The sequence below is a fragment of the Heloderma suspectum genome, chromosome 2 (assembly GCF_057233095.1).
Source record: "Heloderma suspectum isolate Gila_16-S chromosome 2, 16-S_ref, whole genome shotgun sequence".
Classification (NCBI taxonomy): domain Eukaryota; kingdom Metazoa; phylum Chordata; class Lepidosauria; order Squamata; family Helodermatidae; genus Heloderma; species Heloderma suspectum.
Genome location: NC_139459.1, coordinates 70,190,116 through 70,208,779, shown reverse-complemented (window position 1 = coordinate 70,208,779; position 18,664 = coordinate 70,190,116). Strand labels below are relative to the sequence as shown.

The 18,664-nt window shown below is 42.3% G+C and overlaps 1 protein-coding gene across 2 annotated transcripts in view; it reads left to right on the top strand.

Annotated features, from left to right (window-relative positions):
* EFNA5 (ephrin A5) overlaps nt 1–14,898 on the top strand; it is a 287,959-nt gene extending 273,061 nt beyond the window's left edge. For both annotated transcript variants that reach the window (XM_084833835.1, XM_084833834.1), the window contains one exon: nt 10,716–14,898. In XM_084833835.1, coding sequence (XP_084689961.1) covers nt 10,716–10,837 — 122 coding nt within the window. In that variant the 3' untranslated portion in view covers nt 10,838–14,898. The remainder of the gene's footprint in view (nt 1–10,715) is intronic.
* The last annotated feature ends 3,766 nt before the right edge of the window (nt 14,899–18,664 follow it).

Below are 18,664 nucleotides of genomic sequence, written 5' to 3'. Positions count from 1 at the left end.
CACTGGTCCCAGTTCACATAGTACTTTACATTTCAAACTAACTCCTTGAATAGTGTCCAGAAACACACTGGTAGCCAATACAGCTCTTTAAGCACTGGCATGGTGCAACATATTCTGGGTTTATTGAAGCTTGCGAACACTCTTTGTAGGCAGTCCCACATCTAATTTGGATATTACTGAAGTACTAATCTAATCTGGATGTTACCAAAGCTTGGGTAACTATTGTAATATCAGGTTTTCTCAGCAATGGCCACAGATGGCACAGCAACCAAAGTTGGTGAAAGGCTCTTTGAACCACAGGTTCCACTTGAGCATCAGTCACTTAAACCTAATAATAATAATAATTGGATGTTCACTTAATTGATAGTTCCCCACATTTTTGTACATAATAGAAAATTAGAAGGAAACTTAATAGTTGAGGGGAAAGAAAACCTGATTTTTATGTTTATTTCTGCAGTTTTTATCTGCAAACTTAGTTTTCAGAAAGACTGTGCCAGTGCAGTAATGGTGTTAAAGTTTATGATTAGAGACTAAGTCGATTTCGTTGATATATTTATGTACCTTACTTCCTTTATATTTAGGTTTTAGCAATAATCAAGATTTGTTCAACACATTTTAATTATTCTACTAATCATACCCACTTTCTGTTGATGTTATTGGCAACTGTAGACAGGATCCAAAGAGCTACTTTAGATCTGCCTCAAAGCTTGGACATGGGGATGTTTGCTGTTTTTTCCCTTTCAAACAGTAGACTTCTATAATGTATCACAAAATGCCTTGAAAAGTCTCCAGGTTTAGAAGTGGTTAGTCGTGTGCTGGAGGGACAGGACTGTTTTCCCCCCAGTAATTTTGTTACACCTAGTGAAATCAGATGGATTTTGAAGAATCAGTATTGTATTGGTTTTTTCTGTTTTGATTTCCAACAACAAAAAGATTTACAAAGACATAGGGCTAGTTTGAGAGCAATGGGAAACCATAGTTTCTTGCATGAAGTGGGACAACCACAGTAAACTAACTGTAGGTTCCCCGCTTTGTATGTAAGAGGGAACTGTGGTTAGTTTAAAGCCAGAAGTGAGAACTTCTGATCTCTTCCTCATGGCCATGCAAAGAAAGGGGAGTTGGAATGCTGAGCCCAAAGGAAAGCATGGTTTTCCATATCATTCAGAACAGCTGTTTATCTCTCACAGGTCAATTGATTTCATTTTGCCTCCTAAATGCTGAGTTATGAGAGTACCTAGGAGAGTAAGTTCATTAATTTATTCATATTTTTTCGTTTCAGTACTCCCCATAGCCAAAGCTGTCTGGGTAGTTCACAGCAATGACAATCCAAAAATATATAATATAAAAATTTTAACATACAAAATTTAAAATCAATTTAAAACAGCTAAAAACAGTTACAATAAGACACCAAGATCTGATAAAACAACTGACATTTAAAAACCCATCATATGCCATCAAGTGCCTGGGAGGAGAGGAATATCTTAAGTTGGCACCAAAAAGAACAATGTTTGTGCCAGGCAGACTTCAGTGGGCAGAGCATTCCACAGCTGGGGGCTAGCATTGAGAAGGCCCTCTCCCTTCTTGCCATCCACCTAGCCTCCCTCAGAGGAGGGCCTCAGATGATGAGCGTTGTATGTGGGTAGGTTCATACCAAGAGAAGCGCTCTTCAGGTATTGTGGTCCTGAGCCGTGTATGGCTTTATAGGTCCAAACCAGGACCCCAAATTGGGCTCAGAAGCTTGCAGTGAGCCAGTGCAAGTGGGCCAGAATTGGTGCTATACATTCAGTCCTCCTGGTTCCTGCTATCAGTTTGGCCACCACATTTTGCACAAGCTGCAGCTTCTGAACTGTCTTCAAAGGCAGCCCCACACAGAGCACGTTGCACTTATCTAACTTGGAGGTTACCAAAGCATAGACTACTGAAGTCAGGTTATTCCTGCACAGATAGGGGCCACCTATCAAAGCTGGTAGAAAGCACTCTGCCACTGAGGCCACCGAAGTGATAATGATGACTCCAGGAGAAGCCCCAAGCTATGAACCTGCTCCTTCATGGGGAGTGTGACCCCTTCTGGAACAAGTTGAACACCCTCCATCTGGTCTGAAGAACCACCCACTAACAGTATCTCATTCTTGTCTGGATTGAGCTTCAGTTTATTAGCCCTCATCTAGTTCATTGTTGCAGGCAGGCACTGATCTAGCACATCCACAGCCTCACCTGATGAGGATGAAAAGAAGAAATAGAGCTGCATGTCATCAGCATACTGATATAAGCACATTCCAAAAATCCTGATGACCCTGCTCAATGGTTTTATGTAGATGTTAAATAGCATGGGAGACAAAAGCGCCCCCTGCAGAACCCAATACTGGAGGATCCATGGGTACAAGCAATATTGCCCAAGTACCACCTTCTGGAGTCAACCATCCATGTAGAAGTGACACCATTGAGAGAAGTACCTCCCATTCCCAACTTAGACAGTCACCCCAGAAGGACACTGGGGTGGCTGATGGTATCGAAAGCCAGACAGAGATCAAGGATAAATATTTGCCACTGGCCTAAAGTTGTTATTATTTTCTGGGTCAAGGGAGGATTTATTCAGGAGTGGTCTCACTCTGCCTCTTTCAGGCAGCCTGGGACCACTCCCACTCGCAAGGAGGCATTAATCACCTTCCCAGCACAGCCAGTTGTTCCCTCTCTGCGAATTTTTATAAGCCAAGAGGGACAAGGATCCAATATAGAAGTGGGTTGCTAAATGCTATCCAAGTACCTAGTCAACATCCTTGAGATATACCAACTGAAACTCATCCAACAAAACTAGACAAGACTGTGTTCGGGATACCTCACCTAATGCACCTGCTATAACACTGGAATCTAAGTACCAGTGGATGCAAGATATTTATCTTGGAAGTGTCTTGCAAACATATTTTATTTATTTATTTATTTCATTTAATTTCATTTCATTTCTATACTGCCCAATAGTCGAAACTCTCTGGGCGGTTCACAAAAATTAAAACCAAATGGCATACAATAAAACAATTTAAAATACATAGAACATTAAAACCACAATATAACAATACAACCACAATAAAACCTAGCAGCAGTGCAGGAATTTAAAATACAGATTTAAAACAGCAAAGCTAAAAGTCTAGAAAGCTAAAATGCTAAAACGCCTGGGAAAATAAAAAGGTCTTCACCTGCAGCCGAAAGGAATACAATGTAGGTGCCAGGCGAACCTCACTAGGGAGCTCATTCCACAGCCAGGGTGCCACAGCAGAAAAAGCCCTTCTCCTAGTAACCACCCGCCTCACTTCCTTTGTCAGAGGCTCACAGAGAAGGGCTGCTGAGGATGATCTTAAGGTCCGGGCAGGCACGTATCACAGTGGGCTTCCAGTGGCTCCACAGCCACCCTAGGACCAGCATATAATAAGCTCCAAACAACCCTAAAAAGTTCAACTGGGCAGCATGTAAAGGATTTAACAGAGGTAGAGAGATAGTGTTTCTTTGCCACCTCCACTCTCCCTGAATAAACTTGGGCATAGGCACATACCAGTGTTCAATTACATCCATAAGGGATTCTCTATCTACGCTCAAGCTGTCTCCTATTTTGTTTTATCACTCTCAGCTCTGGAGCTGTATGAGCTTTGTAGCAGAGATGGTGGTCAGGAGCAATTCTCTCAACTGCCTGGGTCATTTCTGCACTCCACAGACCAACCAAGGTCTCAACAGGAGAGCTAGCCATATTAGCTGGAAAAACCTCCAGAGCATCTGGAAGCCATTAGCCTCCAGGGGTGGACCATCATAATAGGTCCTCCACCCTTGCAGAGGGGGAAAGCTGGTGTAAGTCTAAACCTCAGCTGAAGGTGATTTGACCATCTTCATGTCCAGCTAAAAAAACCCAAAAACAAGTCTAGAGTGTGCCCTGCTACATGTGTTGGGCCAGTGGCATGTTGAGACAGGCCCATGGTTGTCATGGTAACCATGAAATCCTGAGTTCCCCCACACAAGGCACCCTTGTCATGAATGTTGATGGCCCCCGGGCCAACAGTTGTGGGATCTTAACAGCACACACAAGACCACCTCCATCAGCTCATGTAGGGAGACTGCTGGGGTAGGTGGTACACTAACAATATCCCCAATATGCCCCACTGTCCCAACACAAGGTGCAAATACTCCAGTCAGATGGACAAGAAGTTTGGAGAGGGAAAGATGGAATCCCTATAGACCACAGCAACGCCCCCTCCCAGCCTTCAAGTCTACCCTGGTGCTGAACCAAATACCCCAGTGGACACATCTGGGATAGACTTAGTCTGCCCTGCTTACTCACCCAGGTCTCGGTTATACGTGCCAGATTGGCTGCCTCATCCACTATTAAATTATAAATGAGAGAGATCTTATTTTGAAGTGATCTGGCATTCAAAAGCAACCTGAGGCCAGGCTGATAGGGCAACCACAAAAGCTGCGGACAGTGGAAAAGACGGAATACAGTATAGCTGTTAACTCTCTGGGCCATGTTCTCCTTACCTGGATACCCTCCAATGCCATACCTCCCTCTACCCATAACCACACTAATTGGGGCCTCCTCAAGTTGGCCCATATCCTCTCTCCCAGGCACATCATCAGGTCCTAGAATATAAGCCAGGACACAAAGACCATAAGAGCCAGAGAACCAGTATTAGTGGGGTGGGCCTTGCCCTTGCATCCCCCCCCAAAGCACCCCCCCCCACACACACACACACACCCAAAGGGATAACCCCTTCGGTGTTTTTTATTTATTTCATTTCTATACTGCCCAATAGCCAAAGCTCTCTGGGCGGTTAACAAAAATTAAAACCAAAGAGCACACAATAAAACAATATAAAATATATAAAACATTAAAACCACAGTATAACAATACAACCAGAATAAAACCAGAATAAAACCTAGCAGCAATGCAGGGATTTAAAATACAGATTTAAAACAGCAAAGCTAAAATGCTAAATGCCTGGGAAAATAAAAAGGTCTTCATCTGGCGCTGGAAAGAATACAATGTAGGTGCCAGGCGAACCTCATTAAGGAGCTCATTCCACATCCGGGGTGCCACAGTAGAAAAAGCCCTCCTCATAGTAGCCACCCGCCTCACTTCCTTTGTCAGGGGCTCACGGAGAAGGGCTACTGAGGATGATCTTAAGGTCTGGGCAGGCACATGTAGGAGGAGGCGATCCTTCAGATAACCTGGCCCCAAGCCGTTAAGGGCTTTGAATGTTAATACCAGCACTTTGAATCGGGCCCGGAAAAGTGCTGGCGTAATATGAGCTCATTGGCCAGTCCCTGTTAACAATCTTGCTGCCCTATTTTGGACCAGCTGAAGTTTCCAGACCGTTTTCAAAGGCAGCCCCACGTATAACGCATTGCAGTAATCCAGACGAGAGGTTATCAGAGCATGGATAACTGTAGCTAGGCTATCTCTGTCCAGATAAGGGCGTAGTTGGTATACCAGCCTAAGCTGATAAAAAGTGCTCTGTGCCACTGAGTTCACCTGTGCCTCGAGTGACAATTCTGGATCCAAGAGCACCCCCAAACTATGAACATGATCCTTTAGGGGGAGCGCAACCCCCTCCAGAACAGGTTGAATATCACCTAGCCGGGCAGACTAACCACCCACTAACAGTACCTCTGTCTTGTCTGGATTGAGTTTCAGTTTATTGGCCCTCATCCAGTCCACTACCGTGCCCAGGCACTGATTCAGAACAGCCACTGCCTCACCTGGGTTTGATGAGAAAGAGAGGTAGAGCTGGGTGTCATCCACATATTGATGGCACCTCAGCCCACACCTCCGGATAACCTCCCGCAGTGGTTTCATGTAGATGTTAAACAGCATGGGGGATAAAACAGAGCCCTGTGGGACCCCATGGCACAATTGCCATGGCACAGAGCAATAATCCCCCAGCACCACCTTCTGGAATCGGCCATCCAAGTAGGAGCGGAACCACTGTAGTGCAGTGCCTCCAACTCCCAACCCAGACAACCTATCCAGAAGGATACCATGGTCGATGGTATCGAAAGCCGCTGAGAGGTCCAGAAGAATCAACAGGGTCGCACTCCCCCTGTCCCTCTCCCGGCAGAGGTCATCCCACAGGGCGACCAAGGCAGTTTCCGTTCCAAAACCAGGCCTGAAGCCCAACTGAAATGGACCTAGATAATCCGTTTCATTCAAGAGTGCCTGGAGCTGGCCTGCAACCATCCGCTCAAGCACCTTGCCCAGGAAGGGGATGTTGGCCACTGGCCTATAATTGTTAACATCCTCTGGGTCCAGGTTAGGCTTTTTCAGGAGTGTTGCCCTTTAGGTGATGGGCCTGCCTCCAAGCAGCCTACCTTTTTATGATGTAGCCCCTGGAGGCTGACGCAAGCCATGTGGCGGGGAATCTTCCAGAGAAAGTGCTGATTCAGGCCTGATCCTGTGAAGAGACCACCTTCTCTGGCCCCAGAAGCCTCTATGGAGCATACAGCAGGATGGTAAAGATCTCAGTCACAGTCTACCTGAGCAGATGGTCTCTTCTTTGCAGGTGTTACCACCCTCTTTCCTTGAAATAAATAACTACTTCCATGTGCTAGAAGGGGATCACACTCGCTTAGAAGCAGCCTTGGTGGGGCCCATCCAGTATTAATCTGTGAGGGCCTCAATAAGGCCCCAGAAATCAGATAAGGACCAGGATATCAAAATATCTGCATTTTCCCATTGGACTTTGCCTGTTTCTTCTAGAGAAACTCTCCTCTGTGTCCCACTGACTTCTGAGTTGCATTTGGTTGGGACATAAGCAAGGGCCTTTTAAGGGGCTGCTCCCAGGTGGCCCCTTAAAGCTGGGAGGGGTCATGGCTTAGTGGCAGAGCACATGCTTTGCATGCAGAAGGTCCTTTGAACTTCCTACCTAGGGCAGCTCATTTTGCCTTCTCCCTGTTGCTTCAGCTGGTGGGCTGTGTCCTTCCTCTTGAAGGAAGCATTTGACCTGCTACATTTTTATGAGGGTTTTGAATCTCCCGGACATGTGTAAATTGTTTTATATGCTGTGTCTTACTCTTTTAGCTGCTGTCAGTTTTTATTTCATTGTATTTTATCATGTTTTAGCATTTTTAAAGGAAAAAAGGTGGGGTATAAATGTTTATAATAAATAAATAACATGTTGCACCATGCTTTCAGAGCAGAGGGGCATTTCTGCCCCTCCAACCAGTGGGTTTCGGGTTTAGAGTTGCTTCTGGACCTATAAATGCATTTATCTAGAGCAGTTTAAGTACAATCTACAAACAACTTATTTTTGCTAGGTTCATTCAGTGGAATAAACCAATTAGTGCATTTTGTGTGTATGCAGATTATAGATCTGTTCAGAATGTGTTCACTAATTTGGAAAGCCTTTTTAAGGTTCCACCTCCATACTGAAGGTGGTGGGGGGGTGTTACCCAGATTCAGAGCTTGTTGGCACACATCTTTCCTCATTTGGTTTCTCTTCTCTGCAGGGCCTAGTCCTGTTTGCCATACTCCATTTCAAGTAGAAGTATTTTATTCTCAGGGGGTCTGAAGGCCAATCCCAACTGTAGCGGAAGAATCCAAGAAGTATTTACCACTGCAGCATGCATGGCCAAGTAGGGGTGAAGATAGTATGCCAGTGGAAGGTGCGGAACCTATGGCCCTCCAAATTATGTTGGACTCCAGTTCCCATCAGCCCCAGCCAGGATGGCCAATGGTCAGGGTTGATTGGAGCTGTAGTCCAGCCCATAATTGTTGTGAACCATCCAGAGAGCTTCAGCTATTGGGCAATGTAAACATATAATAAATAAATAAACAAACAAACATTGGAGGTCACTGAATCTGATAGCTCAACGGGAAGGGTCATAGCTCAGTGCTAGAGCACATGCTTTGCATGCAGAAGGTCCCAGGTTTGATCCTCAGCATCTCCAGATAGGGCAGGAAAAATTCCTGCCTGAAACCCTGGAGAGCTGTTGCCAGTCAGGGTAGACAGTACTGGGCTAGATGGACCAATGGTCTGAATTGTGTAAGGCAGCTTCTTCCTATTTTCCTTTCTAAGTTCACTTAGGGCACAGTCCTATCAGGATGGCTGTACACCTCCAAACTCGGAGGCTTATGGCCATTGAGTGCAGAGCAGGAGGAGCAGCGGAGGTGATCTTCACCACTGTGCTTGTCCCGCTCTGTATTTTGGCTAGACAGGCTTTTTCGCCCATCTAGCTGGGGCACATTGGAGCGAGAGGGAAGGAGGCTGAGGAGAGCTAAAGATATATCATAAGCCGGCCTCCCCGGTCCCCTCCCTGTTCACCAGCATGCCCCGTTCCCTTCCTCACCAAGGTTGCTTTTGTGAGCTTGGAGAGGCAGCCAGCACAGTTCTCTCTGAGCCAGCTGCAAGGGGGAGGGGACCTCCAGTTCATGGTTCCAAGGCTGGAACAATGACTCTGACTTTGGAGCCAGGAATCCAGACTTTCCTATGGCCCCCCAGACTTTGTCTGGGGGCCAAAGGATTGCTCCCTTTAATATAACCTGACCTTTGATTGATATAAGGTCGTTATTTAATTGGAAAAATTCTGATGGGCCTAAATTCATTGGGATCTGATTTAGTATGTTTTACTTACATTAAATAACAATTAACATGGTTCAATGTGTTCTATGTTGAGAGTGGCTTATGTGTGTCCTGAAATTGTATTTGGGTTTTTTTGTGACATTAATGAGATTGGTTCAAAAGCAGAGCCCTGGATCTGCCCGAGCCGGATTGGGCCCAACTCATATCGGGGGTCCCTGCACAGCCCTAGTCTAGAGCTTGTTTTCCATTAGCTGCAATGCACCAACATATATTAATTCCATTTTGCTATGGAAAAAAATTACAACAAAAAATAATTACATGGGTTTTCCTCAAATTTTGATCAATTTCCATTATACATAGTGACCATAAATGTTATCCCTCCTCCATTCCTACCCAAATGTTTGGTAAAGATACTTAAAACTATTTTCAGCAATGAAATACCCATTTTTTTATTTTTCAGATACACCGAGCTTGCTAGTATTTTTGAAAGTGTAGCTCACTTATGGAGTAATATAAGGTTTTAAATTAATCTAATGCTTTCAGATTTGATGTGTGTTCTTGGCCCTTGACCATCTTGGCTAATTACTGGGACATTACTTGGTCAGATGGGTCCAAGAGGTGATTGATGCCTTCTTGCAAGAGGGAGTCGTCCTGATGCCTCTCTGGACTCAGAAGGTTGTAGCAATTATTGTCCAGTCGCAAATACCCCGTTTTGGGACAGTGTTGGAGTGGGTGTTGGTGGTTCATCTCCAGGCTCCAAGCAATCTTGAATGTAATGGATTATCTAGAACGGTATAAATCCAATTTCAGGCCTGATTTTGGCACTGAAACAGCCTTGGTCATCTTTTATCCAAAGAGAAACAGGGCAAGAGTGACCCTGTTCTTCTTGATCCCTCAGTAGCTTTCTTTATTTGTGATACTTCTATACTGCTTAATATAATAAAATCCCTAAGTGGTCCACATATAAATATTAAAATCACATTTAAAAGACATTATTAAAAACAATTCCAATAATAGTACAGAGCAATATAAGGAGCAGCAAGATGGAGCAGCATGATTAATTACAAGCAAGGGAAAGCCTGGCTTTATTCCATCAACCATGGTACCCTCAAAAAACCTACTCTGTGGGTTGAGGGTGGGATGCACAATAGATGGGTTCCTCTCCTATCTATATGGTTGATTCTAGAAAGTAGCATTGCGGGGACTCTTGTTCAATCCTGGGATCCTGTTTTATAGGGTTCCACATGGGTCCATCTTATATGAAGCCTTTGAGTAAGGTCATCCAGGGATTTGGGATGAGGTGCCATCAGTAAACTGATGATACCCAGCTCTGCTTCTCTTAATATGAATCAGATTAGGCTGTAGATGTGTTGAACCAGTACCTGGATGTGATAATGAGCTGGATGAGGAGCAATAAATTAAAGTGGAATCCAACACATTGCATGGTTATTGGGGCCCAAAATAGGTTTTTCTCCTGTTTTGTATAAGGTCGTACTCCCCCTGGAAGACGTGGTGCACAGTTTCGGTTACTACTAGATCCTGCTTTGTCACTAGAGGCCCAAGTGGCCTCAATGATACAGAGTGTTTTTTGTTAGTTTGGTAGTTCACCAGCTGCAGCCATTTCTGGACAGGGATGGTCTGGCCATGGTAGTCCATACTGTAACCTCCCAGTTAGACTACTGAACTACATTATATATGGTGCAGATCATGGCTGCCAGAGTTTTGGCTGCTACCGCCGGGTTTATGTATATAACACCAGTTTTGAAAGAATTTCACTGGCTGCCTATTAGCTTCTGGGCCCAATCCAAGTATGTGTCTTTAAAACCCTACATGGCTTGGGACCCAAACACTTGAAAGAGCTTCTCTTTCTGTGCCAGCTTGCCTATGAGTTGAGGTCTTCTTCAGGTGCCCTGAGGTATGTATGGTACATGTCAACAAAGGAAAGGGCTTTTTCTTTAATGAGATTTTTTAAATTACAGCTTGCTATGGATCACATGTGACTAAATGGTGAGCTTTTGCAGTTTCTAAAGCCCACAACAGTACAAAAACTGGTTTTCCGTATATTATAGAAGGTGCTGAAATGCGCTTGCAGCATAATTTTGAGAGCTCATTTAGAAGGCAAAACTTCATTAGAATGTATGTTTTCTCTTTGAACAGATGATACTGTACATGAGTCAGCTGAGCCATCCCGTGGTGAGAATGCAGCACAGACACCAAGGATATCCAGTCGGCTTTTGGCAATCCTACTGTTTCTCCTGGCAATGCTTTTGACGTTATAGCACATATTCTAGCAACCTGTCACAGACAACATCAGGATCTTGGAACATCAAAGATCCCATTAACTGCTCATCCCAAGAACGGGACTTTGTATTGGTTTTGCAGATGTTGGTTTGTTTTCCTCCCCCAGTCTCCTCCCCTTCTTCCTCTGCAACCTGAACTATGAGCAAAAATTGAAGAGGCATAACTAGCCCTCTTTCCACTCCCAATCTTTCTCCTGGCTTTCCTTGACCCCTTCTAAAATAAAAGGACTCCAAATGAAAATGCCAAATTTCAATATTGACACTAGTGATTCTTACTTTCCTCTGCAGCCTTTCTTAAGATACCACCTCCATTAGCTTGCTGGGCCATCTGTATGTGGAGAAGGAAGAATAGTAGCAGATGCAGTCAGTTGGAGGATAAGGAAACCAAGAGGAGTTTTTACTCTCTCCAATACAATATTTATTCCTCCTCATTCAGCACTGTAAGATGATCATGCAAGGCATTGTGTCACCATGTCAGGACTGGAGGGGAGATATTAAGAATAGATATAGCATAACACCATTTCCACCAGGAATTTCTCCGTGAACAGACTTCTCAGAGGAAAGAGATACTGTTTAGTATGCAACTGCCTTGAAACATCCTTGACAGTAGAACTTGTGCTCCACCACAGAAGCAATGTCATTAGGGGAGAAGAAAGTGACTACTGAGGAATGCTAGCACACAAGCAAGGTCAGATTTAGGAAGTTACGCTCGGGTGTGAGTGCCTCTATTATCTCTCTAAGTGATAGTGCACACCAGATTTTTTTTTTATTTTGAAACAGATCACCATGGTGCTACAATAATTTTTCTTCAAATGCAAAGAGGCATTTTCTGTACCTTTTCCCCCTTTCTTGTGTGAATAAAGTGACCTTTCCCAAGGCTGACTTACTAGCCAATGGCCTTGGATACCACTCTGGGTTATGATGCATGCTAAGATGATAACAACACTGGGTGGAGTAGACCTGGTCAGTGATACAGAATCCCCAGTGTGCTCATGATTTGCCTCCCTTGGAAATTTGGCAATCACTGGAGTAAAGTGCAGCCAGAGAAGGACCAGGGCAGTTGTCATAGAGAGTGGGGATTAGGAACGTAAAGAATAGGAACAATATGTTGAACTCTGAAGTGAATTCAGGCATTGGTTTTATACCTCCGTTCCTTTCCAACACACGTGAAAAGTAGAGGAAATGTCTTAATCAGCAGGACATAAACTAGATGGACTCCCAAAGACTTTTAACTTCTTTTTTTTAAAAACCCACTAGAATAGAAAATACATTATTTAGATATACTTTATGCTGAAAGTAAGTATATATGCTTGTCCTATTTAAAGATGATAAAAAGTGGTAACTTTTGGCAGTTAAGAATAAGGGATGCTGCCTTGCTTGGTTGAAATCGGGATGAATCCACAGGCATCTGAACATAGCTATGTTAGGGCCTCATAAACCATTTACCAGGAAATGCCTTCCTTGTGGAGTTCAGTTGGCTTAGTCAGGCTTGAATATTGACTTGCAAGAGATTGGGTAAATGAGAGAGACCCTGAGAACAACTATTTTGGAAAGTTAGCTTTCCACCAAATTATTGAGAACAAAGCCTTACAAGAATGGGATTAGTTTTCTCTGGATTCTTGCAAGATAATAGAAGTATAATTTAATATTAAATCATGATGCAAATGGACAGCATTTTGTGAATGTCTTTTTGTTTTATGAGAAAAACGTTTTTTTTTAAACTGAAGGATTTCAGGATCCAAAAATAGCGGAAAGAAAAAAGTAAATTTTAAGGCACTCTGGGCTTGCCTGAAACCATACAGTATGGGCTGCATTTGAATGCACAGAGATGGCTAATGTTGCACACAAACAAAAGGTGTCACAGTCTACATTGAAGGATGACACTTCCCCCACGGTACAATAGATAAATCTTCTCTGTATATTTGGTGCACACGTAGCTAGGAATTCACATGTAGCTAGTTATGACCTTGAAAATGACGAACAAAGCAAAGACAGCTTTGCACACCACATCATGTCCCTGAGAAGGTTCTACACCACTTGCAAACGTGAGTAGTACTAATTTGATGTCCTAACAAGCGGTTTTCCATAATTCATCAATAAATAAAGATTGAACTCACTTTTGTCTCAAGAGCACGCTTTTTAAAAACACAAGTTTTCACCACAGTGAATTCAATCTTTTGCTTTGCCACAGTGTCACTGCTAATCTAAGGAATAAAAGCAGCACTGTATTACAGTCAAGAGGCTAATTGCTGCACTGCATCAAATGCAAGCCTTGTGGGCAGTAGGTTTACAGGACCTCCACTTCGGATACTTGATGGCATCAGGCAATCCCAGTCATATCAAGCAAGCGATGTCTGAACGTTTTTGAATCTCTCTGGTGAGTGTGTGCGTGTGTGTGAGAGAGATGTCTCGACATCTTGGAAAAGATGTTAGCGTGAAAGTTTACAGCAGCCCTTGTCCCCCAGCGTGAAGTCTGAAGAACAAAATTCTGCCACAGTGGCCCCTCAACCCAAGCAAGTCTGCCCTGTGTCATCCACTCCTGGTTTGCCAAGGGCTTTGCAAAGGGTAGCAGGGAAATAAGGATTGATCTGTTTGGTGGATACTGTGTATCCTTTAATAGACAACAAGGTAACATTTCGTGTTAGTTTAGAAATATTGTTTTGTACTGTACTTTCTTGGATGGCAAAGGAAAGACAAGTTAAAACAAAAGAAAATGCGATGTTCTTTAAATTCTGTATTATTAGCAGCCTCTGTTGTATATAGTGTTTGATAATAAAGTATTAATTTGATTCTTATGTCTTTTGTAAGTGAGAAAAAAATAGACTTTCATTGGTATTAAAAATTAAATAAAAAATGCACCCACTGATTATATGACAGATGCATCCATCATGGCTACTGAGAACTGACTTGACAAGTAGCCACCAACAGGTCACCATACAGGATTCACCCATTCACCCAGACTCAAGAATTCACAATGTCAGGACTCGGAGCAGCGTGGCATTTGATGATCAATGTTTTGTCCTCAATGTTAATGGTCTGATGTTGGAGCTCTGTGGTTTTTAGGGTTAACCTTTCCTTCTGGGATTGGGTTTTCATTAGCATGTTGATTCTTAATGGCTTTGGGATTTAATTCTTATTTCTTGTGAGGATGATTTTCCTTCTAATTCTTTATCTTTTTTTATTTCTTTTCATGGACGGTTTGTTTCAAAAGGGGCCTTGCCAGCATCATATGTGATGGGTACAGTGACTTGATTCCCTACATCATTAAACAAATTTGGGAGGGGTTATGTGTAAATAATTTTCTTTTCCTGTGTAACCACTATTAAGGGAAAGAAACAGTAGCTATTGAGGGAATGTGTTTGTTTTTCTTTTTAAACTGATATTTACCAATTGCTTTATGAAAGCAGCGGTTGTGTCAGCTTTGGAAGTTTTGAAAAATATGGAACTCATTCATACTGCAGTCAGATTATGTGTGTTCAGCAGTTCTACGTTACAAGTGCCCTGCATCGAATGTGCTCTTTCTCTTCCCCACTCCCCAACCACAGCAAGTTCTCTTTTTTTTCCCTTTTCCCCTCCCCTTTTTAAAATTGGAGCTGTGAATGGGCAGATCTGTTTCTGATTTGGCATTACCAGGTTTTTCCCATGCATTCACCCCCGAGTTTTTCGGATGTGAGACAAATCTCCCTACAATAGGCTTGCTGCCATTGTCTGTACAGTTTAATAGATGCTGGCATGTTGGAGGTTACCCATGAGTCTACAAAATCCGCTTTCCATACTTACTCTTGACACCCTATTGAAGCCACTCATTGTGTGTCCTTCTGGGTATGAAAGTCCAGCTCAGTGTGGTCCTGTGCTTGTACTGCCCTGCTTTGCAATTTCTTTGCACTTATTCATTGAGTGCTGTTTTTGAAATGCTTACATTATATGAACTTAACAGAAATTGTAAAAATGAAACAAACAAACCCATAAGATCTGTATTTGTATATACACGTGTCCGTACAATTATATCTGAATAAAAAATTAAAGATTTTCATCATTTTAATGGATTCTTTCAGGCTATATTTTTATTTGCTGAATGATGCCTTTGTTTCAGGGGCTAGTTATCCTTCATCTTAAATATTCGTGGGGAGTGGAAAACTGCAAGGAATACAGCACTGAGCAGTTGCGAAATGGTTGGAATGCAATTTCTGCACCGACTAAATACCTGGAGCTGTCACCACCAAGATCCAACCTGATCTAATGCCCTGGCTGCTGTGCCGTTCTTCATCTGCATTGCCCAGCCCAAGCATTTTCTTAATAACAAGCTGTCCTGTGTAGCTATTCGTACCATCTTCTAGCTTTACCATCTGTTAAAGCTGCAGCTTACTTTTTTTTTATATTCTGGTTCAAGTGGATTGGCATGGTGTAAGGGACTGCAAACAGGGCAGACGTTGCATGGTGCCCTTGAATATCCTTCCTTTTACAAGGTTTTATTTCAAAATAGGCACTTTGAAATGTTCATTTTTTAGAATGGAAAAAAGCGTAAGGGGGAAACACAGTTGGGACTTCGTGGGAAATGAGGACTGAAGCAAGGGCTCCCTCTATTGAGTGCAGGAACCAGAGAAATTAAAGGAACTGCCTCCATCATTTCACCACTCCACCACATTTGTTACATATCCTTTGTCACCACTAGGGTAGATTTCTGATTTAGGTGGGTTTATTCAGCCCTGAGATTGGCAAATGGTTTGTGATCTGTAAAGAAGTGATAGATGTACAAGAGCATCACCTGGGTAATAAGGTCAGGGGTATGGGATGACACGGGGAAAGCAGCTGATATGTACACCATGCATTTCAAAATACAAGTTTAATTACACCCATGCTAGCATTAACCTCTTTGAAAGCTTTTTATTATGTTTAATTGGTTGACAGGGCAGCAAGTACTAATTATAACTTGCTGTGACTTCTCTTTACAAATTAGGAGTGACAGCTTAGTGAGAAGAGGAAGAAAAGCATATGCGTGTTTAGTACAAAGAGCTGGTGTGCTGGACCATTGTCTCTGGAAGTGTGAATGTAAAATTATAAGTGACACATGTTTAGTTTGTCTTAACATAATAGCCCCAAATTACACTGCAAGTTTGACAATTAGTGGTCATCGCTCTGAAGGTGCTGCCTAGATAGAGAACGGATGTTGAATTCTGGAGGCAAATGGAGTTACTAATTTTCTCTCTCACTTCAGTGGATTTTCCGTTCCCCTGTCTCTAGTTAGCCCCCCAATATTTCGGTTCCTATAAAGTTAATAAAGGTCTTGAGGAATCTAGGACCTTGATTACTCAAAAGGCATTGCAATCCTAAGCATGGTTTGCTCCATTGATTTTTGATTGAATTTGCTTCCAAACAAGAGTGCTTAGAATTGCAGCCAATGGATTGAAAGGGGGGAGGAGGCAACGAGAGGTGCTGCTTGGTTGATTTACAAGGATCAAGCAACATATGTTCTGTTTGCATATATCTGTTTTTACTATTTGATGTTGAATCCTTCCAACAATGACAGTAGCCTTATACAGAAGTTCAAATTGTGTACAGTGAATATGCATCGGAGGATCAGGATTGCAGTCACAGATCCCACCCCTAACGTGTGCATTCAGTTGAAAATCTGCATGATGATACTCCATGTAAATGTTCAAGTGAGTACACATAGGTCCCTTCCTCCCAACTTTACAGAGTCTGAATGCCAGCATAGGGCTATTATTATGAGTTCATAGCAAAAAAACCCAAATCTGCAGAAAGCAAAACCAAATTGGGTTTACCGCTTCTTCCCCAGTTTTCTGTGTGCAGGGGGTTAGTTGTTTTTTTCTGAATGCAGGAACATTCAGTCATGCAATTCTCCTGCTGCAGTCTGAAATAGGTTCTACTTTGGCCCAAACTACATGTGAAGTTATTCATGCTTTTTGAAAAGTATGCTTAAACTGGCTACTTTTATTCTGAAGAAAAAGCCGCTGCGGAACACTGATGTGGGATGTGCTCCTCATCCAGATTGGGGCCTTGCATCAGTTGCCTGCCAAAGATCCCCCTCCCAACTGCTGTTTGCACCCAAATGGGATGTTTATTGCAGATGACAGCTGTGGGCCCTTATCTGGATCAGGAACTCATTCTGAATTGGGCCCTGTGGAGGCTTTGTCTTCAGAATAAAATTGGCCAGCTTAATCACACTTTAAAAAAAGAAGAAAAGAAAAAGCATGAATAACGTCACGGGTAGTTTGGCCCTTCGCTGTTTGCAAGAACTACATCTTAACTGGTCATAATGATTGTTCCAGAACCAACTTCCAAGCTGTAGAGGCCCCAAGCCGATTAGAGCTTCAGATATCAAAACCAACAACTTCAATGGTACTTGAATGGCAAGAAGGTGCTGGTGTAGATACTGGAGCACTAATGTGAAGTAGTCCCAGTGATATACCAGAAGCACCAGCAGAAACATGCAATCTTTTCATGCAAATACAGGCAACCATTGTTTATATTGTAAAAGTAATATGCACAGTGTATTCTAACCTTGTTCTTATATGGTTTAGCTTTCAACGCATTAGAAATTTAGCTAATAACATTCTTCCGGGATTTTGTAAGAGAAATTAAAGCTCCACTGTTTTTTCAAGAAAAGAAGCTGAATTTGTTTTATTCTGCCAAAGTACTGTCTCTAATTCTGTCAGTCATAATCTTTACAGAGGAATACTGTATGTCAGGTGACTTCTGCAGTCAATAATGCACTTTAAAACATCCCATTTTTCCTGCAATGATTATCTAAGGGAGTGCTGGTTGTCACCTGCTAGCACAAGAATGCTTGTCAATTCTGACAAGAAAATAAGAGGAAAAACAGGAAACAAACTAGGTACATTTATTGGGAAATAAAATGGCTACGCTTGTAGCGAATAAGACGTCATTCTGCTTATAGTTAGTTTTCTAGTTGCTTTTATGTAAATCAGTTTTGTAATATACTATTAAAAATATAAGTTTGAAAGTAATACAACTGAATAAATAGTTTTCCTTGGCTGATGACGATGATGCATAGCACAGCTTCTTGAGATATATTTGTAAAAGCATCTTGGGGAGACTCTTCCTACATGCTTTATTATGTAGAACTAAATTGCTTACTGTCTCTGTGTGTGTGTGTGTACATGTAAATAATCTTGTGAAAGTGGTTTCCTACGTAACTACTATTAATAATTATACAGCCCTGTGCAACACTGTACAAGTTTTCTTCTAATGATGAATTGTAAAATAGCTAATATGGTACACCCCTAGACCAATATTTATTTTTGATAAGTTTTATGTACTTCAAGAAAATATCTGTAAAGAAATCCATATATATGCATGCACACACATCTTTAAATATTCATATACATATGTTTGGGAATCTTCATTGGGCCAGGATTCTAAGATGTGTGTACATGGCTCGTTAAAGATGTCTATCCTATCCTAAAGTGTTATGTTGACTTGATTATAAATATTTCTCCTTTAATATTCAAGCCTTTTTCTATTATATTTGACATGGTACTATAAGCATTTTAAAGCAGAATATTAGGGGAGGGAAGCGGAAAAACCAGGACATGAGAACCACTGATTCTACTGTTGTGAACCAGAGAATTACATCTTAATTTGTAAGACAAGGTTTTCCATTAACATTATTACACAAACACAAACAATTTACAAGCTAAAAGCAAAAAGCAACTGATTTTTATTACAGTACTCTTCCATTCAACAAAGCTGTACTTTCCATAAGAAGAAGGCAGAATAGTCCACGTCATTGCTTCTGGGAAGTGAAGTGAAGGCGGGGGGACA